Source organism: Megalobrama amblycephala, linkage group LG3 (assembly GCF_018812025.1).
Source record: "Megalobrama amblycephala isolate DHTTF-2021 linkage group LG3, ASM1881202v1, whole genome shotgun sequence".
NCBI classification, from domain to species: domain Eukaryota; kingdom Metazoa; phylum Chordata; class Actinopteri; order Cypriniformes; family Xenocyprididae; genus Megalobrama; species Megalobrama amblycephala.
The window spans coordinates 23072033-23097973 of record NC_063046.1 but is presented as its reverse complement, the minus strand read 5'-3'; the positions used below and the strand labels follow the sequence as shown (position 1 = coordinate 23097973).

The window sequence follows — 25941 nt, the reverse complement described above, 5'->3', positions numbered from 1 at the left end:
AAGCCATATTTACACCCAGATGGCAAATCTTCTGTGTATTGCTCTATATGTAACAGAACTCAAACCCCAAACTGTAGCTATAAACTGTTTAAATAATCCAGTATTATATATGATTCTTCATTAAAGTGTACATTGCAAAGGACAAAAGGTTTTTCCATGTTGCTGAAGTTTTCAGCATACTATGAAAGGCAACAACAGGCACAGTGCCGAAACTCTACTTGGACCTATACGCCCCTGCTGCACGGCACCACTCCGCTCATGTGGGCAGTGTGAATAACCTGTTCATATGGACTGCTTATGTGCAGTTTTGCGGTGCAGTGTGAAAAATGTTGAAGGGTCAGAGAGAGGGTGGAAAATGTTTATATAAAACAGTATTATGATGTAAGCATAGTTGCTGGGTTAAAAACAACCCAAGTTGGGTTGAAAATGGACAAACCCAGCAATTGGGTTGTTTTAACCCAGCGGTTGGGTTAAATGTTTGCCCAACGTGCTGGGTAGTTTTATTTAACTCAACTGTTGTATAAAAATGACTGTATTGCTTGCTTAAAATGAACCCAAAATATGCTGGAAATTAACATTTATTAATATGTTTAATAAATGAGCATTTATTAATAAGATAATGAATAATAAACAATAAACATTTATTAAATTGCTTATTAATAAATGTACACCTTTTGATTATTATTGTTGCCTCTAGTAATTATGTGTCTGATTTTTAATTTCTCACCTATTTTGGATTCATTTTAAGCCAGCCATATAGTCATTTTTAATCAGTAGTTGGGTTAAATAAAACTACCCAGCAGGTTGGGCAAACATTTAACCCAACCACCCAATTGCTGGGTTTGTCCATTTTCAACCCAACTTGGGTTGTTTTTAACCAAACATTTTTTTAGAGTGTGTATACACATACATATACATATACATATAAAATAGGATGTTTTTTGTGGTTTCCTTTGTTTCTGTTTATGATTGAGGAGCATGTTAACACTGATGGGAAAGCGCTTACTTTATTCATATAGATTTACTTTGGTAGCCCTCAGTTCAAGATTTTCCTGTCATTTACTCATTATATTGTCTGGTGATTACCTTGATTTGCAGTGGATTCACAAAATATTGTTCAATTAATTACAATTATTTCAGGAACTGAAACACCATGATAAGTTTAAAGTCTCATTTCATGATGGTCAGCAGCAAACAATGTCCAAGTTTTGTTAGGGCCTTTATATTAAGGAGTGTAAAACCACAGAGTGAAATATCAAACCACAAGCAACATTTATACAGTATGAACACTTCTTCTCAGTGTGATTACTGTACACATAAACTTGCAGCAGCATTTACAGAAACATAAGGACATTTAGATCTCTAAGCAACAAGGATGAAAAGTGTGTGAAGAGAAGGTCACTCGTTTCCTACCCACACATCCAGCAGCACACACAGGAACAAATACACAGAAGCTTCTAGGAAGCCGATTCTAATAAACACAAGCCCTGGTTTGTCTCACTGAATATTATATGACTAACAAGAAGAGCAAAAACAGTTCTACGAATCAAATGTGATGAATCTAAATAAATAATTCATCCAACCATAGCTCAATATTAGAGTAAGAAAATATGCAGTACATACAATGGGGTCCAAAAGTCTGATCTACATTTTATTTATTTCTTTTTTCCCCTGGTTAAAGTAAAGGAAGACAAACCAAATAAAACATGTATTTTTTTTTTTAAATTCAACTTGAAATTCTAGTAATATACTTTGTAATTAAAATATTGTATGAAATAATTTTCAGACTTCATTTGGACTGTACTGTTTGTACAACTAATACGAATATTTAGACTTGATGCTGTAACTTATAACATACACACCTAAATAAAGCATAAATCCTCGTGTAAACCCTCTGATCCTACTCGCCCTGCTCCGAGCAGGACTCGAACTGGCATCTCTAACAAGGCACGCTAACAAGGACACTAAAGACCACAGAAGGGTTTGGGGGAAATTTGGGGAAAAACAACAACAACAACGAATCAAACGAAAAAAAAAAATCAAATTATGATTTTTCTGGCGATTTGAAATTTAAAATATATACAATGTCTGTTGTGCTTGTTTGTAGGGCTGCACAATGTGGCCCAACATTTTGTGCTTATATATAAATATGACTAATAATAATTATGAATAATAATTATTATAAATATTAAACATGTTGACACCGATGGCCTCATGGGCAGTGCGCCGACATGTAGCGCCCGAGTTCGAGTCCCGGCTCGTGGTCCTTTCCCGATCCCGTCCCCCTCTCTCTCTCCCACTTCGCTTCCTGTCTAATCATTGTCCTATCATAATAAAGGCAAAAACGCCAAAAATAAATCTTTAAAAAAAAGAAAGAAAAGAAATATTACTATTACAATAACACTCTCATTATTAAAAATAAAAAAATAGAGTATTTAAGAATAAATACAACAATATAATAATAAGAAAATAATAATAATAATTTTATTTTACAGAAAACCTATTTTATGTAAAACTGCAGGGTTACATTACATTTACATTTAATTATTTAGCAGAGGCTTTTATCCAGGGTTATCAGTTAACATGCAGGCAACCTATGACTAATCATTAGAAAGGTCTAAGGATTTATTATAAAATATTACATTATTCTGATAAAAATCTGAGACAATTTTTTTTTAATTTTTCATCACGAGGTATGCAAAATCAAAAACAGAGTCATGTCTTTAATGTGAAATATGAGCCTCGTATGCATGAAAAATAAAGTCCTGTACACCACAGAAAGAAAAAAAAAAGGATTATCATATACATTTCTTTAGAGAGAAGTATTATTTTGCCAATTATTTACTCAAATAGGATTTGCATTACCGAGCACTATAGACATATGCCTGATCATTCATACTGAAAGCCGGAGGGCGCCCTCGCACAGAAACTCCAAATATGCCTCACAGAAGTAATATAACTTTTGACGTTCCAGGAAATCTCTAATACGATGAAGGCTTCCAGCTATGAGCTATCACTGTAGGTGAATTAAAAAAAAGATAGAAATGCTTTGACTGATTAAACATGAAGACAATAAACACACTACTGCCACAATATATGGTGTATTTGAGTTCTTCAAGCCTTTTCGGGTATTTTCATAATAAAGTATATTTATACTAATCGACATAGCATTAATTACAGTACAGAATACTATAAAATAATATATTGGCAGCCTTTTTCTATAAGAAGCCACATCAGCTCACAAGAGGAAGTTATTTCAAACACTCAACTGATGTTATGAAGTAAGTTCATAACAGCCAATCACAGAAAACAACAGAAATCACAACCTTTACTTCAAATTTGCACTAAGCCAAATCCACAGTCTCTAGAATCAGTCACTAGTGTGCCTCTTGAGATCAGGTGAGTGAGGTTTACCTGCATAGCCCGCACTAGCTGGCCTCTGTTACACTTGCAGGAAGAATACTAATGTGTCTTACTACTTCACAGAGTTGAGTGCAAAACCAAGTTTAGAATGCACTGCAGACCTGTGTATGAAACTATTGTTCTTGACTAAAGAGACACATAGGCAGCATGTAAACGCAGCAGGAGAAACTGTCAGGATTTCTTGGTCAAAACATCTGTGAATATCATTGTGATGATTTGGCCCTCTAAGAGTATGTGTAACTGTCATAATATGGCTTGTTGGGTTGCCATTCTCTGTAATGATGTGAGGTGGCAGGGGTTTTAGAGACTGAAAAAAACAAGAAGAGAGAAAAATATGAAGTGACCTGAGGGGAAAATGTTGAGTGGTGCACTTTTAAGTGGAAAGAAATACAGAATCTCATCATATTATGAGGTGTCTGAGTGTTTTTTGTTTTGTTTTGTTTTTTTCAACAAGTTTTCGAGCATGACCCATCTAAAACAGAGCAGAGTAACAAAGACCTAGTAATATTTATGATGCTCTTGGTTTTTAATCTGAAACAGCTGAAAAACATTCAAATGTTTGGGGTCAGCAAGATTTACATTGTAATAATAATATTTCACAATATTACTGTTTTTGATCAAATAAACACAGCCTTGGTGAGCATTTTAATTTTATTTTAAAAATCGTGCAGACCCCAAACTTTTAAATGGAAGTTGTATACGTTTTAATTTTACTCTGACAGCACGCCAATTCAATGGCACCTAACCCCATGAAATGTCGTATATATGGACAAGTACCTCATAAGTACACTTGTAAATGTGCTTCACACCTATGAGGCAAAACTTGCCTCATACAAGCTTCTCCTGAGCCTCATGAGAAATGCCATCTGCCAGAGTCGTTAAAAGTTGACATAACCTTTTACTCATTTCCACTTCTGGGTCCTAGGAGATCCAGCTGAGAAGGACATGACAGATAGTGCAAGCCTTGGCACATCCTCCAATCTCTCCAGCTGACCCAGATAACACAAACCATGATTGAAAAAGTCTACAAGACTCCTAAAATGATCAAAAAAGCCTATTTAATATTGTCACAGTCACATTTAGGGGAAGTTTGGCATAGAATTGGTTTATAATGAGTTTTTTAAGCAAAAGAAATGGCTTGAGAGTGTAAAAATGTCCAACATCACATATCTTATGTTTTCAAATCTGTGATGCACAGCAGACAAAAGAATGATGAGATAAGACAGAGGGAAGAGCCCTTAGTGACAAGGTCACAGGATGGACAGACGTGTTGTCAAGAACACACAATCCATTCTCATAAAGCTGAAGTGGACCGCTTCAACGAACAGCTATTGATCCAGGCTTTGCCGTTTTGTTTCCTTTTAAATCAAGAGAGGATTTTCATGCTTTGAAGCCTCAGTGCTATCTTCTTTCCAACATCCCATTTAAAATTAGACAGGCGCTTGCACTTAAAATAATGAAGAATTAAAATAATAAAACTACTATAATTAATATTTGGAATTAAGATTAACATGGGGCTTATAAAATACACTGAAATAACCAACAGAGGAATAACAGTAATAAAAATCTAATAAAATTGCAAAAATGCACCCAATTATGTCATAATGAAATAAGAAGCTAAAATTAGAAACAAATAAAGTGAGGCAAATTAGTGCAACGGCTGAGTTATTATTGCTATAGTCTCTTGTGCATATTAATGTCTTTTTCATGCTCTCTATACACCTGAATAAACTCACTAACAACAATTTATTTCCCTAAAAAGGAGCCTAACCTCTAACCCCAAATGTTCAGAGCCATTATAGGCACGTGCCTGCAGAAGCAGGGGTCCTAAACTGTCACTCTGTTCACTTCAGGACATCAGTGTGTTGATTTAGCAGCAGCAGTGCAGCTTCCGAGTATTGAGCAAACGTCAGCTCTGATCCAAGATCAGCACTGTGGAAAGCATTAGGCAGTCATGTCAAATGAGCCACTAAGCGAGGGGAGGCATGGAAAGCCATCAACAGAAAAAACCTCTTGTTCCCTCATGCCAAGGGCAAGTCTGGGCATACACCTTCCTATAACAGAGACTTATGAAGTAAGGAAGAGTTCATCACAAAATTAAAATGTAACTATTATTTATTTTTATTTTTTTTATCATCATGCCATGCCATTCAGAGTAGATTATATTATAAGTCTTCTGGAGTCATTCAATAGATTTTCATTATTAAAAGGGGGGAAACCGTGGGATATTTTCCTATTGTACTTCTAAATGCTATTGTTTTTCAAAATAAGAGTAAGACACTTTATTGTCATTGTACCAGTACAAGTACAACGAAATTTAGGATGGCAACTCTCAGACAAATTTAAACATTTACTCATTAAATACAGACATGCACATTAAAAAGAATCGCTAATAATACATAACCAGAATCACTAAAAATATATTGCACATTATATAAAGAGTGGAATATAACAATATCCTTCAACATTAAAAACAAACAGTCCACAATTCTTGAGGGGGATTAAAAAAAAAAGAAAAAAGATTTTTATGGGCTGTGAAGGAGCCAGAGGTCTGAGGGCAGCTACAGCTTTGGCAAAAAAGTTCTTTTCGGTTTTCACGAGTGCAGCTACAATACCACACAGTTATCCCATAGGCAAGTATGCTCTCTATGGTACAATGATAGAAATTCACTAAAAACTGTGTGGGTAACCTGGCCTGCTTCATTTTTCGGAGGAAGAATAGTCTTTGTTGTGCTTTTTTTACCAGATAAGAAGTATTGATGGACCACGAGAGTCTTTCGTTATGTAGACTCCAAGGAACTTGATTACCCTCTCTACTTCCTTGCCATTGACACACAAGGGTGGATAGGTGGTCTTTTTTGACCTCCTGAAGTACACAATGATCTCTTTGGTTTTCCTGGTATTCAGAATTAAGTTATGGTCCATGCACCACTGGATCAGATGTTGGACCTCCTCCCTATATGCCATCTCCTCATTTTCTGAAATAAGGCCCACAATGGTAGTGTCATCAGCAAATTTTAATATGGAATTAGAAGAATTGATTGGAGTGCAGTCATAAGTAAAAAGAGTGAATAAAACTGGACTAAGCACGCACCCCTGTGTCACACGTGTTCAAGATAAGTGTTTAAGAGGTGTAATCATTCTGGGGCTTATTTGTAAGAAAGTCCATAATCCATGAACAAAGTGCTGCATCTATTCCCAAATTTCTTAATTTACCTACCAACTTATAAGGGATAACAGTATTAAACAGCATCCTAACATAACTATCCAAGTGCTCTAGATGTGTCAAAGCTGTGTGCAATTGAGACCGTATCATCTGTGGATCTATTCGCCCAATAAGCAAATTGATGACTATCCATGGCACCATATGCCTAGAAACATCAATACATAAACCAGTGAGAGCTGGCATTAATGATGGTAAACCTGGCGCCAAGAGTGGGGCTGATTTGTGAGATCTAGTGAAGGGAAATGCTCCTCTCATAAAGTGATCATATGGCTTCAGACGGCTTAGTAAATATCTAGTGCATGAGTCATATGGGCCATGGCTACTTACAATTTTTTTGTGATTATTAAATGGGTAATTCACCTAAAATGAAAATTGAATAAATTTGTGATTTACAAAATCATTTTTTGTTGTTCCTATGAAAAACTTTCCTATCAATGAATCATAGCTTTAACCCTGAGACTATCAGTGTTGTTCCTTCTTTTATGAATTACGTTATTTTAAAAACAACAAGATGTTTTGAATCTACACAAAACATTCACGCTTTATAGTATTTGTACTCTGTATTGGCACATTAAAATCCGTATTGTTCATTCCCCAACAAAACCTGGCAAAACCTCATAGAACCTACATTAAAATTTCATAATCCTCTGATCTATGTTCATTACACTGGTGTATTTCCTCTAAACTGTGTGCACACACACCGATACACACCCACACAACAGTTTGGATGAGCTGTTCTAGCACAGCTGGCATAATGCATTCATAATATTTCCCCTGCAGGGCCTTTAATGTGAGTGTGCGTGGATAAGCAGAAGAGTCAGCGGTGATCCTGCGGGCCTGTAACGGATGCTGGCTATTTGCTCTGTGACGGATGGGGGATAATGGATCTGATTGTGGCAATGATGTTTGCTCCCGTCCGCTGCCTGTGCTGAAGGCAGTCTCTGGGAACACTGTGTCACTGTCGGGTCTTGTTTGATGAGGTTTGTTACTGGGCAGTCTGTCTGTCAGCACGCTGGGCTCACTCTAACCACCCCAAATCGACCGAACAGAACTGTGGGCCTCAGCAGCTCAAGGTCAGTCTGTACCATGTGCCATCTGACTCGGACTGGACAACAGCTGCTGACCGGAGAGCAAGAAACTATAAAGAATTGGGGCAGCAAGAAAACACACACGATACCGCAAAACATTAAATCACTCTTACACGATGCATGCACACATTAGGGTAAAAATAAGTAGGAGGTGATCAGGGATAGCTGCAACATTTTTGTCTAGCTGTGAATATCTCTGGGAGATTTGGTCCTAAATCTCACAAACTTTAAAAGCAGACTTCAGAAAATGACATTAAACACACAAAGTACCAATACCAAGGTAGTTGATGTAACATGTAACAAAAAATTTAATTGATAAAAAATAATTAATCATATAGTTCTCATTTTAATAGGGTTGAACAACAAACATAAGAATAACATGACTGTCTGTGCATGTTGGTATTTGTATTTACACCACCGTTGTCAAGTTTGGTGTCGGTAAGGGTTTTTTAATGTTTTTGTCTCTTATGTAAAATGCAGTGGCACAGTAATATTAGGTCGCAGGTGTGTGTTTATAGAGTATTTTACAACGGTTTCGAACTCATCTGATCATAATCAAGAACCAAAACTATCCCTTTTTTTCATAAAAAAAATATGAAAAAAATATATTGCTAATGAAAAATTGAACTTAGTTAAAAAATTACTTAGTAAAAAGTAATTTTTTACTAAGTAAAAAATTACTAGGCTCTAGTAAAAAATTACTAGAGCCTTTTTGGCTCTAAAACCTATAGCATTACATTAAAAAAATGCATGAAACAACATTTGATAGGAGCTCAGTGAGTATGTATACTAATGACAAGAATTTTAATGATCCATTTTTTGCATTTGTGTCAAGCAGGGCAGGGCTGAGAGTCTTGGGAACGAAGCAAGTCTTGAGTCCCATGCAAGAGAAGATAGGACAAGCCTTTGGGACATTTATGTTGGTGTTTTTGTTTTAGTTTATGTGGCAGTCGTCTGTGACGGGCTGCCACTTTACTTTCATTTAGTTGTTTATGTTTATTTTGTCATTAAAGTTACATTTATTGCTCGCTGGTTCCTGCCTCCTTCCCTAAATTAGAAAATTGTTACATTGGTACCAAAACCCAGGAGGAAGGAGGGGCACACTGTCTGAGAGCCCTCGCTGCTAAAAGGGAACGTGGTGCTGAGGAGATCGGGCAGCGAGGAGGAGCGGTGAACGCCAGTTGATGGTTCGTTCTTCCCTGAACTAGAACTTTGTTACAGTGTTGAATAAGTATCATTACACCTAGCTAATATTACAGTCATCCCATTTATCAGCCTAATAGGAAAACTATTGCAAGACATGCGAAAGCAGATGTATGATAGTGAATATGTTGTCAATTATCTCATCAAAATCATGCCAATTTCTCAATACAAAAGAGTAGTCTAAAGTATTGCTTTTGGTTTGCACTTCTAGATCAAAGGGGGAGATAGAATGCAACATGCCACAGTGAGTTTTTCTAATGGATATTCAGAGACATTAATTTGTGGTATAATGGAGGAGAAAGAGTCTGCTGTACAGTACATGGTGGAGCCTGTAGTGAATTGGATGTGGGTCAGAGAAATGCAGCATATCTAGGTCATACTGAATTGTACAGAGGCTTAAGCCTTCTCTCATTCTGGCTCACCTATTAATAAAGCCCATAGGGGAGACACAAATTACAATTCTGTCTGTGACGCTCCATATTCACAAACCACAATCTCATTATTTAGCCAGACAACAAACTGTGCAGTAAGGAGGTAAATCATTGGGAATAGCTTTTATATACTGGCTACTCCCTAAGTTTTTTTTTCCAATCTGTTGCTGGATGAGTGCTGAAAAAATGCTCTGGAATTCAAAGTGATAATTAACCCAAAAATAAAAATTCTGTCATCATTTAATAACCATCATGTTGTTCCAAACCTGCACGATCTTCTTTCTTCTGCAAAATGAAAGTAGATATTTTGAAAAATGTTGGTAACAGTTTTGGTGACCATTGACTTCTATTGTATGGACAAAAAAAAAAGTCATACAGGTTTGGAACAATATGAGGGTGCCAGCCAACTCGGGTCTCCCTCATTGCGACAAAATAGTAATTGTCACCTAGTCATTGGGGGAAACAGTATATTGTTGCAACTGTTGGTATAAAAGTTCCCTTGGTTAATGGGGAACTCTGATAAGCAGGACAGAATGAGGTTGTAACATATCCTTTGGAGAGATGTATTTTAAATGTGGGTAAAAAATAATGCCATAAACAGTCTCCCAAATCAGATTTACTGTAGCATGTCAGCATGAAACAGAAGTTGCAATAGTTTTTTATTTCCCATTGTTACGTACAGTGGTGTAAAAAAAGTCCTGACCCCTTCCTGATTTTTAATTTTTTTGCATGTTTTGTCACACTTTAATGTTTCAGATCATCAAACAAATTTAAATAATCAAACATAACACAAGTAAACACAACATGCAGTTTTAAATGAAGGTTTTTATTATGAAGGGAAAACAAAAACCAAACCCACATGGCCCTGTGTGAAAAAGTGCTTGCCCCTAAACCTAATAACTGGTTGGGCCACCCATAGCCAGCAACAACTGCAATCAAGCGTTTGCGATAACTTGCAATGAGTCTGTTACAGCGCTGTGGAGGAATTTTGGCCCACTCGTCTTTGCAGAATTGTTGTAATTCAGCCAAATTGGAGGGTTTGAGCATGAACCGCCTTTTTAAGGTCATGCCACAGCATCTCAATAGGATTGAGGTCAGGACTTTGACTAGGCCACTCCAAAGTCTTCATTTTGTTTTTCTTCAGCCATTCAGGTGGATTTGCTGGTGTGTTTTGGATCATTGTCCTGCTGCAGAACCCAAGTTCGCTTCAGCTTGAGGTCACAAACAGGTGGCCAGAGATTGTCCTTCAGGATTTTTTGGTAGACAGCAGAATTCATGGTTCCATTTATCACAGCAAGTATTCCAGGTCCTGAAGCAGCAAAACAGCCCCAGACCATCACACTACCACCACCATATTTTACTGTTGGTATAATGTTCTTTTTCTGAAACGGCAGACGTAATGGGACACACGCTTTCCAAAATGTTCAACTTTTGTCTCGTCTGTCCACAAAGTATTTCCCCAAAAGTCTTGGGGATAATCAAGATGTTTTCTGGCAAAACTGAGATAAGCCTTTATGTTCTTTTTGCTCAGCAGCGGTTTTTGTCTTGGAACTCTGCCATGCAGGCCATTTTTGCCCAGTCTCTTTCTTATGGTGGAGTCATGAACACTGACCTTAACTGAGGTAAGTGAGGCCTGCAGTTCTTTGGATGTTGTTGTGGGGTCTTTTGTGACCTCTTGGATGAGTCGTCACTGCGCTCTTGGGGTAATTTTGGTCGGCCGGCCACTCCTGGGAAGGTTCACCACTGTTCCATGTTTTAGCCATTTGTGGATAATGCTTCTCACTGTGGTTCGCTGGAGTCCCAAAGCTTTAGAAATGGCTTTATAACCTTTTCCAGACTGATGTATCTCAAAATACTTTCTTTCTCATTTGTTCCTGAATTTCTTTGGATCTCAACATGATGTGTAGCTTTTGAGGATCTTTTGGTCTACTTCACTTTGTCAGGCAGGTCCTATTTAAAGTGATTTCTTGATTGCGAACAGGTGTGGCAGTAATCAGGCCTGGGTGTGGCTAGAGAAACTGAACTCAGGTGTGATAAACCACAGTTATGTTTTAACAGCGGGGGGGCAAGCACTTTTTCACACAGGGCCATGTGAGTTTGTATTTTGTTTTCCCTTCATAATAACTTTCACTTAAGAACTGCATGCTGTGTTTACTTCTGCTTCTACTGTCTAATCTTTGGTTCACATTTAAATTTGTTTGATGATCTGAAACATTAAAGTGTGACAAACATGCAAAAAAATAAAAAAATCAGGAAGAGGGTAAGCACTTTTTCACACCACTGTATATTGGAATGAAACGGTTTCTCGAATAAGAAAAAAAAAGAAAGAAAAAAACATAGGCAGGACTTGATTTTGTCCATCGAGAGGCCCATGGTATAAATTCTCAGTTAACCGTTTGCCTGACAACTGCATTTAAGTTCTAATACTGTGAGACCGCATGAGCCCCTGCCCTTCCCTCTTTTAAGGCAGGAACACACCAAGCTGACGGTCGGCCGACTAAGTTTTCTCAGTGTGTTCCGCACCGTCGGCTGAAGTTGGTCCTCGTTGCCTTTTTTCGGCCGATTCGACATGTTGAATTGGCGTCGGAGCTCGTCGGTCCGTCGGGCCATCTGATCATTCTGATTGGCTGTTCAGCTACTGCCACCTGCTGATACAGAAAGTCATTTAATCTTACGCAGGTGCAGAACTGACGTGCTACTTGGCCATCGGCTGTCGAGCGTCAGTTTGTTGTGTCAGGGCAACTTTGGACCAAGGCGCTGCCGACGTGAGCCAACCCCGCAGTCTTACAAATTGCATGCCCTGCAGAGCAGCATCCACATCTCTTGGTCCGGTAGCACTGTTTGTCACTTCTGTTTAATTAAACCACTATTAGATCATCTTGTTTTTTGCGTTCATAACATAAAATATTAGCACGATTGCAAATGTGATATTCATCTTATACAACAGTTCAATAAACTAAGTTTATTATATTAATTTACTATTTTTAGACACAACATTGTCAATTTGTGAATGAATCGGGTGAGTCAATGATTCAATGACCCATCCATAAAGACAGTTGCTGAATTCGGAACCACATACTCTTACAATTTTCTCCATATCTCTCTATGGCAAAATAGAAAGAGTAGTATGTTAGTATGCGGTTCCAAATTCAGCAAGTCACTTGCTTCGTTCATGAATGAATTAGCCTGTTTGAACAAATTGGTTGAACAAATGATTCTCTGATTCACTTATTAAGACTTGCTACCACCCACTATCATTTTATTTTCCCCAACATTTCTATATTTTAAATTTTATATTTGGAACATTAATTTCTTAACATTTTGTGCAATTATAATTGCAGTGTAAATGGATTGTTAATTAATATTCAGTTGCAAATATGTCAAAGGGTTAGTTCACCCAAAAATGAATTTTCTGTCATTAATTACTCACCCTCATGTCGTTCTACACCTGTAAGACCTTCGTTCATCTTCGGAACACAAATTAAGATATTTTTGATAAAATCCGATGGCTCAGTGAGGCCTGCATTGACAGCAAGATAATTAACACTTTCAAACGCCCAGGGGGGCATTTCCCAAAGTGAACTATGGTCGCACGTTCCGTTGTTACCAATAGAGTTCAATGGGACTTACGACCATAGCTGGCTAAAGATGCTTTCAGGAAACGCACCCCAGAAAGGTACTAAAGACCTATTTTAAAACAGTTCATGTAACTACAGTGGTTCAACTTTAATGTTATGAAGCAACGAGAATACTTTTTGTGCGCCAAAAAAACAAAATAACAACTTCATTCAACAATATCTAGTGATGGGCCATTTCAAAACACTGCTTCATGAAGCTTTGAAGCTTTATGAATCTTTTGTTTCGAATCAGTGGTTCAGAGCCTATATCAAACTGCCAAAGTCACGTGAACCATTGAAATTTCAAAACACTTATGACGTAACAAAGCCTTGTTTACTGAAATCACATGACTTTGGCGCTCCGAACCACTGATTCGATACAAAAGATTCATAAAGCCCCCCCATCCCCATCCCAGTCTACCATCAGTCAAACAAACAAAGAAAGAAATGTTTGAAAACAGTTGGATAGTTAAGAAAAACAGAAAAAAACTATTTTAATATTTAAAAAAAAATACTCCACCTTTAATAACTGTGTATACATGAAGGACATGATAAATTAATAATTTGCAACAGTTGATAGAGGAGAAACTTTATTTACAATAGACTGCTGTAGTTTCCTCCAGCTATTGCACTGCAGTATGAATGTAATTTAGGGTTTTTTGCTTAGCCAGTGTGTATGAGTCAAACACAGCTGCCTCAGTCTGCTACACTGTCATGGGAGCTGTCAGACGGATTTGGTAAACCAAGAGAGAGTATAGCAAGTCATTGTCAAAATCTTCCCGCTCCACAGTTTAATCCTAGAAGACTTTAATTGAGTGCAACTATCCGCTTTCATGTTTACTGCTCCTGAACTTTATAATGAATCTGTGAGATGTTTGTAAAACCACAACCACTCAAAATAACAGAAAACACAGCACTGCACTAAACCTTAGAGCACAGCCTATTATAAGAATTTGACAACACCCACTATCCAACATAACTTTAGAAAATACTGTTGCAGTACAACAACATCTTGGTTACTAATGTAACCCTCATTCCCTAAAGGAATGAGACATTACATCAAATTAACATTATGGGGATCTCACTTGGGAGCCCAATCCCCTTTGAGTGTTAACAAAACAAGCCAATGCACTTTGGCAAGTGAGATTTGCATGGCAAGCCACTTCCCATACATACAGATACAGTATATAAGCTGGAGTGCAACTCACTCATTCAGGTTTGTGGGATGGGGGATCCGGGGATGGGATCCTGTCCATTCAGCAATGGTACAAGGTTGTGGCAGGTTGGACATGGCAGACTTAAGCCACATGTGGAGGTTCCAGAAACTTGGACGTGGGTGCAATATGGTGCCCCTCCTGAGAAAGCAGGTCTTTCCTGAGGGGACTCCGCCAGGAAGGGGCTGTCACGAGAAGCATCATGTCTGAGAGCCAGGTCCGGGTGGGCCAGTAGGGTGCAACCATCAATACCTACTCCTCGTCCTCCCTGACCTTGCACGGTATCTGTGTGAGCAAGCTTACTGGGGGAAACACATATTTGAGTAGGTCTGTGAGCTGTTCTGAGAACTTGTCAGCTGCACAATTGAGCTCACCCGGAATGTAAGTGGCACGGAGTGATCTGAGCTGCTGCTGATATACGCCACCATCAATGTGTTGTCCGACCGGACCAGCACATGCTTGCAGTACTGCTAGCAACTCAAGGCAATTGATATGCCACTGCAGTCAGGGTCCCGTTCAGGAGCTTGAAACTACACACCTGTTGCATACTGCGCCCCAGCCCGTTCTGGAGGCATAGGTTGTGACAACAACGTACCTGGACACTTGTTGAAGGGGCACTCCAGCCCATAGAAAGGCAAGGTCTGACCACGGGCTGAAAGTGTAGTGACTGACTGGTGTGATGGTCACCGGAATGTGTGCCACAGCGCCATTCCCATCTCGGGACTCGGCCGTGTAGCCAGTGCTGAAGCAGTCTCATATGCATCAATCCGAGTGACATAAACGTGGCTGCGGATGCCATATGCCCCAGGAGCCTGTCATGTTGACCAAGTCCAACTCCATAGCGAGAAAAGAGATACTCTGTTTAGGGGAGAGATTGCTCTTTTTCCAGTTGACCCTGAAGCACCAGATGGCTGAGGTGCCAGAGCACCAGGTCTCTTTGTTCACACAACAGAACTTGTGATTGGGCCAGAATGAGCCAGTCGTCAAAACAGTTGAAGATACGAATGCCCACTTTCCTTAGCAGGGCAAGGGCAGCCTCTGTGACCTTTGTGAAGACGCAGGGTGACAGGGACAGCCAAAGGGGAGGACCTTGTACTGATATGCCCGGCCCTCAAAAGCAAAGTGTAGAAATGGCGTCGAGGTAAAATTGAGACATGAAAGTAAGCGTCCTTCAGGTCAATTGCTGCAAACCAATCTCAGGGACGAACGCATGTGAGAATGCGCTACGGCGTTAGTATCTTGAATGGAAGCTTGTGAAGGCCAAGATTCAAGACACACAGATTGGCCATAACCTTTAATACTTAACATGACATAATACTTTTAACATAACATCATACTTTTAGCCTTAAGATGTTTTGCAAATATAGCCCCAAATCTTGTAGTCTTGTTCTATTTGAAAATAATTTTCTTATTGCATATTTTTCATATTTAACTTTTGTATTGAAAGTTATGGAAAATACTGGTAAAATGTACCAATTATCACATTTAAAAATAAATCAGGGCCCGTATTCACAAAACATCTTAAGGCTAAAAGTAGCTCCTAACTTGCTGATTTAGGGGGAACTCTTAAAAATAATGGGTGTGTCAGTCCTAAATTTAGGATTCATAAATTTTTGCTCTAAAAGAAGTATTTCAAAAAGCATTTTAATGCTAAAACCAGCTTTTAAATCTGTGAAAAGTTAGGAATAGTTAATGGGACTCCTCACTAAGACCAAATCACAAACAATCATAAATGGTTGTTGCCGGCTATCCACCTCAGCAGTCTGGCCAAAGACACTGTACACCATTGAGGCAATGGGGCATAGAGCCTTGGGTGCTGAGGCTTTTCTTCATAAATGCAATAAAAATATTTTGATTTACATGCCTCCCTTTGCTCACATAGGAAACCATAGAAAATCATCAGACCCCCGGCATGCGGTGGGTTTTGTGGGGGGTAATTGAGAATGAATGGGGGAAGTCACTTGAGAGGAGGCAATGTCTCCATCGCGTTATGATTGGATGTAATTGGTTATGATTGGATATGATTGGTGTGTGCGATAAATCCCACCTCTTGTTGACGTGCACGTCACGCGCATCAGTTTGAATTAACAAATGATTGCATCAATTGGAAGACTAATTGAAAAGTAAGTAAACAGATCATCCAGTTAGATATTACCGCTTTATGTCACGTCAAAATCAAACTTGAAATGGCCTGAAAACATGATGACTGCGGGTTTTTTTTTTTTTTTTGCGCAATCAGTTAAAACATCAATACACAAATAAAATATATTATTATAAATTATTATTGCCTTTAGTTATTATTTTGGAATGCATGTAGAAATGCTTAAAAAACTAACTTGATGAAATTGACTTGGTTTTGATAAATAGAACATATATCACAATACATTGTTAATGAAAAATTACAAAATAGAATTGTATTTGGTTTCTTTTTTTTTTGATGTAAAGTAATGTTCATTTAACAGATGTGTCAACATTAAGAATTAAGAGTAATGCATGAATTTACATTGATTCATAAATAAATAAAAACTGTGCCTCCTCATTAGGAAGGAAGGAAAGGAAGGAAATCTTAAAATTTCCTTCCTTCCTAATTTTTTTTTCCACCACCACGTCCCTTTAGGGGCTCCATAGTTTTTGGTTGTGAGGGAAAGATGACCTTTTTCAGCTTCTCAAAGAACCCAGCATTAAGGGAACAGAGGATGAAGTTTGTTTTTCCGGGGCAGCAACAGAGTGCACATATGTTTGTTTGTTCCCAGGATTTCGGCGATGAATACTTTGTAAACAAGTCCCAGTTCAGTGTTGGATTTGCAGATCAGGGATGGTGAGTAAAGCTGCATCAGATATCTGTGTTTTGTTGGCAATCAGCGCACAAGTGCATGTAATGTAAACAACACAATTTTTTTTGTTCCCTTTTTATTCATAATGATGTCGTAACTAGCATGCGATCTCTACACACTTGTGACTCTTTAGCTCAGCCCACAGCACTGAGGGCAGACACGCCTCCAGGATCTCGGCTTTTTTCGGAAAGATTAGGTTTGGCATATCTATCTTTTATAAATATGACAAAACTAAAGACTTTTCGGAGATATGAAGGATGCATTGTTACTCTATATGTAATCAAGATTAACATGAGATTGGCAGAAACTGTGTGTGATACCCCCTCTTTAATTAGTGACACTTAGCCTACATTTTAAAATCTTTATTTGAATATGGCAACATTTTTATTTTAAAATCTTTATTTGAATATGGCAACATGATACCTCATTCTACAATATTTCTATGATTAAATCACTGACAGAACAATATTTCTATGATTAAATCACTGACAGAGACCCCTCCCCCATCAGCCAATCACTGTGTGCATCGCTAGTAAGCATGTTGGCATCATCCATAGAAACGAGGTCAACCCGCTCTTTCTCTTTTGTCTCAGCAGCTTTGAGAATAGGTTTTAAGAGAAAATTCTTAGCTAAGAACTTTTACTGCTATTTAGGAGAACTTTTAGTGGTAAGACAAAATGTTTTGTGAATACAGCCCCTGAATTATATAACAATTAGGCTATCCATCTCATAGTGAAAACTATGTAGCATACCAAAATTTCATAAACAGCAGAAGTGAAACCTTATTGTAGTTTTGAAATCTGGATTCCATCTTATATTTTAAAATCACGCAAACATGACAGTCAAGTGGCTCTTAGACGGTAAGCATTTCTTTGACTGGTTAGCTTTTTTAACTGTCTTTTAGCGCTCGCGATCTTCTAACATTACACTCTGACACACCGTATTTCTTGGCACTCTTGTTTTTACGTGGATTTGGTGCCACCTATTGTTGCGGGTGTATTATTGACGTAAAAATCTAGACCCGGAATATAAGACAAACCCGTTTTTTTTTGTTTTTGTTTTTTTTTCAGATGTATTTCTAAGAAAAAAACAGTCTTATATTCAGGACAATATGGTACTGTTTAGTTGCAAATACTTTGCCGTACTGATTTAAAAGGTGTCACATTACTCACATTCACTCAATAACCTACATTAAGTATTTTATCCTCCCAACTTTATAAGCTTAATGAGTTCCAAATGCCACTTTAAATAGCTTCTTTCAACTTTTTAAAACACAGAGGCTCTTCCAATGAGATAATGTTGCCAAAAAAGTGAGCCCCCAAAAATACAGTGGTTCCTATTCTCACCTCGAAGATAGTTTCCTGTCATGGGTGGGCAACCATTTAAAGACGCCATTCCCATGTCATTTAACCCAGTTTAAAGGGCACAGTGGCGATAAACCTGGGTGCTTTGGATACCACATATCCCAAGCATGTTAAGCTAAGGGGGGATTAACGCCAGAGATCCGTATTATCTAGACCTCTAGGGTTTTAGTGGGTCAGGGGATGCAATAGCAGGGCCCATTTCCACAGGATTTTCCAGCTTTGATCCCACTCTCGCCGATATGGCTGGCAGGCTTAGCCCATGGGATGAGGCACTGGCCCTGTGGCTTAATCTAGTTTAAGTGGCACCCATGAACCACTTCTGTATGTCTCACTCAATCAACAAGAATCCACCCATCTCCCAAATATAGATCACCTAAAAACATTGACAAAGATTTTCACTTTGGACTGCCAGGCACAGATGGAAAGCGCTGCAGGCTGGAATCATTGTGCTGCTGTTGAGTAATGCTGAATGCTGCAACTGCAGCTGTTACTGAGATGCTGTATACTCAGAGCACAAATCCAATAAAAAAGGGATCTCTTATTTTATTTTTGCCCCTTTTAATATGGTCTGAAACTACAGTAAATGACAATCTCTAATTTAAAATTACATTAACAATTATGAACATGCACATTTAACTTTGGCATGCACAATACATTATGACCATCAATATCAGACAATGTTCACAGATTTTTACATTATCTGTATTGGTATGAAATGATTAATCCAATATTGAAAGTAAACAATATAATGAATTTTTATACATTTTCTTTTCTACTACAATAATGTTTTAATGCTTGATTGCACCTTAATCAATGTAAAACTGGAGATTTTGTGAAATATTATAATAATCTTTCTTACTTTAGTGGAACACAAAGGGTGAATTTTTATCAACATACTGTACATATACTACTGTTCAAATCTTATTGACTATCACATCAATTACTGACCATGAAAATAATTATTGGATATTGGTCAAAATTAAGTAAACAATATAATGGATTTTTATACAGTTTATTTTCTACTATATCTAATCAAGTTTTACTGACCATGAAAATAATGATTGGATATTGGTCAATTTTTTCTTATACTGGTCCATTTCCAAATTCATTTCTATGCCAACTTTGTAAACTGCTTTATAAAAGAAGTGATTTAGTCCTAAAGCAGTAAAAGGATTTTACAGCAATAACAATCTAGGGATCCAGCAGCAATGGTGGAAAAACTCATAAGCATTACATTCATGCTAACTCCCACTTCTCTCCTCTCACTCTTGTATTGGCTCATATGCATATAGATTCATATCTCTTGCAAGGTTGCTTCTTCCAAGAGTGAAATTGTTAGTCATGCTTGCATAAGGATGCATACATTTTTCAAAATTCATGCAGAAATGGTCAGATTTTTCCTGATGGCTGGAGCTGGAGGATATAGTTTGATAAAAAAAAAAAAAAAAAATTCTTTGCACCAAAATATGAGCAGATCACATGAGCATTTAAAACAGAGCTTATCTCATTTTCCATGCCAAGTGCTATTTGTCTAATGTTTCAAATTTTCAGTCTCTGCAGAGAAAAGATAGTATCTCAGTCAGAGAAAGAATCTCAGTCGGTTAAAAGCACTTTGGCTATATCAGATGTCTCAAGGATCACAAGTGAGTTAACTTTATAAAATGCACATCATTATCACTAGAGAGGAGAGCCGAGATGGACTGTTTTAATGTGGACCACTGACACTGACATCTGTGCAAAAGCACGGCCAACTCAAGGATGTATGTCAGCGTGGGTACTCTTCCTCAGGGAGGGCTGTAATAAAGCTCATTTTGATAACCCAAAACTCAGAGCCGCCCGTTGCTCATCTAATTGGAAGCGTTTATGTGAGCAGCAGCAGGAGAGGCCTTCGTTCTCACTCTAGAATTAAAATGCTAATGCACTCGAAACAAACAAAACAAAGCCTTTCTACATCTGGGATTTGCATGAACTTGAAAGTAGCCATGAAAGTCAATAACAGAGGGCACCAAGTTTGAAAACAGAGCATTTATCCAGCGTACGACACCATGCGAAGCCATCTGACAGGAATAGAAGCAACCACGCATGAATCTAAAGGACTGATGCAACGACAAAGGCAACATTTTCCACCACTTTGAATCTTTCTTTCTTCTTGTCTTCTTTGCCGCTTCTTTTAGCCTCCCTCTGGGATGACAGTAGGAGGGCGAGTGTTTATGAGTGGGCTGTAGCAGCAATAATGGTAGATGTTGTCTGTGCCAGTGATGTAGGGAGAGGTATGATGGGTGTGCTATTCCACACGCACAGCAGGAGCATCCCCAGTGGGCTAGAGGCAGCGTCACCAATCTGGCTGCAACACACAGATCTAACCAGCTGAGACAGTGCCTGACTGAAGGTCACATCAGGAAGAGAGGAAATGGCAGCATAGCAGGCAACCTGCTGATCAATACTCTCTTTAATTGGTCAGTAGGTAAAATGAAATATGTACCAGGTAATATAATATGTCATGCTACAAAAAAAGCACTATAAAAAGGTATCATAAAAGTTGTCCATAAGATTTGATGATGAATATTTTAAATGAATAACACCCTACATTTCATCTGTTCTTCATACAAAGCTATTGTATCACTTCAAGCTCAAGTTCTATGAGCCACTTTTATAGTGCTTTTTGCCCTTTGGTCTTTGACAGCAAAAATAATGTAGCTTTTTATCAGTATTTATTTCTTGTTATTTTCTTCTGTTGCACGGGCTGGGAGCTTGGAAAAAGCTGGCTGCAGGGACCACAGTGCTACCGTGACATTTAAAGTGTTGGATAGATGAGCAATGTATCATGTATCAGAGTGAATTGAGGGGAGGGACAAGAGAGTGCTACTTTATGTGAGTGCATTTTTAAGGACACAGCGTCCTGCGACCTGCAGGTTTCTGCATTGTACATGAGATTTTAACATCTGAGGAAAGCAGCAAGACACATACGGTACATTTCAATATTTTAAGTGATCTAACTCTAAGGTACCACAGGTTCTCTTCAGGTGCCACATACAGTACCACTACCTCAAAATATTCATGTTAATGAATTCATGCAGGGGGTTCTATACATTATAATAGAAACTGCTTTCAATATAATATCTCAGTCTATCTAATCCACTGCCGTACATTTGTCACAAAGCATCATTCCCTGCCTATTGTTATACATAATTCCTAACAAACACAACAAGATGCAACAATTTCCAAAGAAAGGCAATTGGTGAAATCAATGAGGTAAGGTTAAACAAAATACAACCGTCATGTTCTTTTGCTACGTGTTGAAAACCTTCAAAGCCACAATTTCCTGTGTTGGTAAACAGTTTAGCCAAAGGTCAGTCCACATTATCAGACGCCCTAAACGTGCTATGGCTGAAGGGACTGCCTGTCCCTTACGAAGGTGTTTAAAAGAGGATGGTGGCCACTTAGCGAACAAGATTATATGAAAGAACGGTACCGTGATCACACACATTGCCTCGGGTTTCACAATACTGGTCTCATATAATAATTACAGCAATAACAAAAGATGAGATTCTGATTAAAAATTTGCAAGGAAAAGAATTAACTGCAGTCCCTTGAGCATGTATTAACATTCAGGAACCATTTTTCTCATATTGAATGGACTAGCAAAACTAATTTCTTATTGGATTTGTTTGTACAGGGTTGAGAATGATCCCTGATAGCTGACAATCTGCCTTTATGTAATTCAGCGAGAAGCTGTTTCGCTCTCAGTCAAATACTGAAAACATTTAAATTATCATTCTTAGATGACATTTTTGGCACTTTGAGTAGTAGTTTACATGCTTTATATTTTGTTTGCGCTGTAACTGAGCTCATTCAAGCTGCCAGACAAACAGAGGAGAAAAGTGCTTCCTTTAAAACAACACTGCTTAATCAACTCAGTGTCAAGATAGCCCAGTTGAATCACAACTTGGAGCCGCGTTGCCATGGTTTCGGTCTCGACCCCCAACTAGCTGCCTACAGTTTGGTTTGTTTGTTTATTCCTCAGGATAAAACTGGCATCAACAGTACACATGTGTGAAGCCTCTGTTCTATAAATTTTGTAAAATTGTGGTCTGTCTCTCAGAGATGTGTTTGTAACACGTAAACCGCCAGAGGTAGGTGAGATACAAATCGTGGACTGGAAGAGACAGTAAAGGATAGAAAACAGCTCCACACTCTTTGAATACATTTTATATCTACCGAATACTGAAAACTGGATGGTTTGCTTACCTGAACAAATCAGTTTCATTAACATGTACTCCCTGCCACAGTCTTTCTTATAGTAACATCTTAAACGACTGACCAAGCAGGTTCCAATTTTGACCTTCTCCTTTTTGCAAAGAAGGATGATGCTCTCATCTGCAAGAACAAGAGAGAGATCAAAGGGAGAGAAAGAGTGACAGAATGTAATAAGTATGTTGTGAGGGTCACCCACAAGTTTAAACGACCTTTGGCTATATCCCTCCCAGGGATTTTTCAATCATATGAAAAATACAGACCCTACATATTATGTTACAGTCAGTTCAGAGGGCAGTTGTCCAGAATGATACACCAGCTAACCTTCTCTTAAAGGTGCAATATGTAATATTTTCTGTCCGCTAGAGGTCGCTAGAGGCCTATTCAAAACAAAGGCGTAGCTTGACGACGCCAAGTTTGGGCGCGGAATCTTGGGACATGTGGTGTTCACAACTTTTATTATGCCACAGTTGTCGGCGCCGCTTCGGCTTTTCTGGTCATGAGCATTAGGTAACACAGCTCTGTGTATCATATTAGATACATTTGAGAGTGTCGAAAATGATGTTATAACGTTACTCTGTGCGTTCGCTCGGCAGCTGCTGTGAGACACTGTTACACACTGCAGCAAGCTAGATCGATTTTAGAATATCATATTAAATACTGGATGGCTTGTGTTGATAAATGGCATGCAATTAATTTTAAAACGTATTGTATGATGGAGAAAATGCGGTATTACTGTTACTAAAAATAAAGCTGCATCTGATTATGCTGTGTTAGCTACTTCACAAAATAGTTTTTTTTTTCTCTGAGGCATGGTAAAGCATGGTACTCGCAAAAAAATTGAGAAAATCAAGAAAATTTGATTTAGCCTAAACAATAAGACTAAAAGTGTTGAGCTACATAACAATAATTAGTTTTCTGTCTATAAATATATCAAAACAGTTGTTCCCTTGTCTAATAAAACATGTAATATATTAAAGCGTCTTTGGTGTTTTCATGGTTTCTACAAAATAAAACCAGAAACCGAGGGTAACACGGGTATGACGCAATTGACAGGCGACTCCACACACGTCCCGGAGCCTTGGTTAAAATTGCAATTTTCTCAAGATTTACATATAGTTGGAAACATTTGGGATATTGTAAGTACTCAAGTGAACAAAATATATAACACTGGCCTAGTGGTTTTTGGATATTTTACTGCAAAATTCTTACATATTGCACCTTTAAACACTTAAGCTTGTATACAATGCAAAATCACAATTTCAGATTTGCAGTGTTTACATGTCATTATAAGTCTTATTCTTGTATTTTCTATACACCCAGTTGCACAAAAATTGAGATAATTAGAAAATACGTATTGAGCTGTAAACGGTTGCTGATTGATTTTCAAATGGTTCATTCAACAAGTGCAAAGAACAGCATCTACACCATCTACAACTTGATGACTACATGAATACTCTGGGCTATTTAGCTTATCTTTCCAGGGCTCATTAGTCAGGCTACTAATGATTTAGTTACATTTTGCATAGGACCATACTCAATACTTTTCAAAAACAACAGTGTCATAACTATAATGTGAAGAATAAAAATGAAACAACAGCTGATAATGTAATGGCATATATAAAGTGTACGCTAACCTCCAAATAACCTAAAGCAGCTATGCCTAATTATCCAGGGCTCACAAGTGCATTTGAGAAAGCATGCATAAAAGACTCAAATACAGTACTCACACGCTTTGGTGTAATTCTTGCCAGTCTTGATTATATCTGAAGTAGTGAAAACAAGAGGACAGTGCAGGAGGAGAACTGGAAATTAAAAGGGGGAAGAGAGACAGAGAGTGTGAAAGGAAGAAGGGGGAAAAGTTTCATTTAATTATCATAGGCTATTATTTTATTTTAATTCTACATCCCGCTTGCAGGGTTGCCTCTGACAGTTTTACCTCTCATGGGATCTGAGATGTGTGTGCAGGTGCAATCATTCAGAATCACTAGAGACCAACAAGCTACCATGGAGCCTGGCTAATAATTCAACAAACTAGTGCTACATAGTGACATTTATGTTCAAGTTATGAAAATAGGCAACTCATTTTAAGGTTGAACGTAGACATAGATAGATAGATAGATAGATAGATAGATAGATAGATAGATAGATAGATAGATAGATAGATAGATAGATACTAACGTAGTCTATTAATTAATAAATCCTTCATATGTGTTAGCACACGAAGCACTTTTATGTTACCTGATAAAACATTTTTACAGAGTAAATTTTAGAGAAAAGAGACCACAGTCTCTGAAACAGAATAAAACGAAAACTGTGGTGTCTGTATGACTTTAAGATAAGGAACAGGTGAAGTAACCTACTTACCCGCTCGCAGAGAAGAAAATAGCCCCATGCAACTTCAACGTCAGTGTTTCTGGGATTGCTCTGCAAAGCCCATTTGGACTCAGAGCTGCAGCTGAAATTTACTCTGCTGACCTCCTCAGACGTGTTTTAGCCTACCACGGTCCTGCAAATTCAGCTCCTCTACATTTCTAAATATCTCGCGCGGTCGTCTTGTTCATTGCATGCATGTGCCGCACATCAAATCATGACAGTGCTGCGAAAACGCCGCTTTACTATGAATCCAAATTCCAAAACGATTTCTTGCTTGATCACGGCAGTTTCATTACAGAGACTGTAAAAATCACGGTATATAATTGCTGTATGTGTATCCTCGCCACCTCATGGCTGAGTCTCCTGGCACTTCATAAGGCTTACTGAATAAAGAAATGAGGGCAGGTAATGCTGTGCCATTATACAGAGAGAGAGAGAGAGAGAGAGAGAGAGAGAGAGAGAGAGAGAGAGAGAGCGAGCACTACTCTCGCGACAGACAAAAACTGGTAGAGTAAATAACACGTCTCAAGCTAAACAGATATAAGAATCTCATCTCTCTGCTCACTTTAAATAACTTAATTACGGCACATTTGTTATTATAGTAATGAGTGTAGATTTGTGTGCTGTATAGTTTAGGGATAATCACAGGAAGCAACATTATACTGTATCATTAAAAAAAAGTTAAGTAAGTATATAAAAGTATATATATGACTTTACTTAATAAATTTGGCTCTATTCACTAATTTGTTTTCTCTATACACAAAACTGTGAGAAAACATAAATAAAGACAACAACACCACTGACATTTCTACAATTAAACATATGTAAATAAATCAAATGTCCTCAACCTAGTATACTCCATTCTTCTCCATAATGGTAACTCCGAAAACTTCAATCTGTCTTTGTCAAGT

General features: G+C 38.0%; 1 protein-coding gene across 1 annotated transcript in view; it reads right to left on the bottom strand.

Annotated features, from left to right (window-relative positions):
* The window catches only part of bean1 (brain expressed, associated with NEDD4, 1), a 65163-nt gene extending 39691 nt beyond the window's left edge, over positions 1-25472 (bottom strand). Inside the window, exons 1-3 of the mRNA XM_048184657.1 lie at positions 25022-25472; positions 24385-24459; positions 22649-22777 (exon numbers count right to left, since the gene is read on the bottom strand). Of these exons, the coding sequence (XP_048040614.1) occupies positions 22649-22777; positions 24385-24459; positions 25022-25049 (232 nt within the window). The 5' untranslated portion in view covers positions 25050-25472. The remainder of the gene's footprint in view (positions 1-22648; positions 22778-24384; positions 24460-25021) is intronic.
* Positions 25473-25941: the final 469 nt, after the last annotated feature.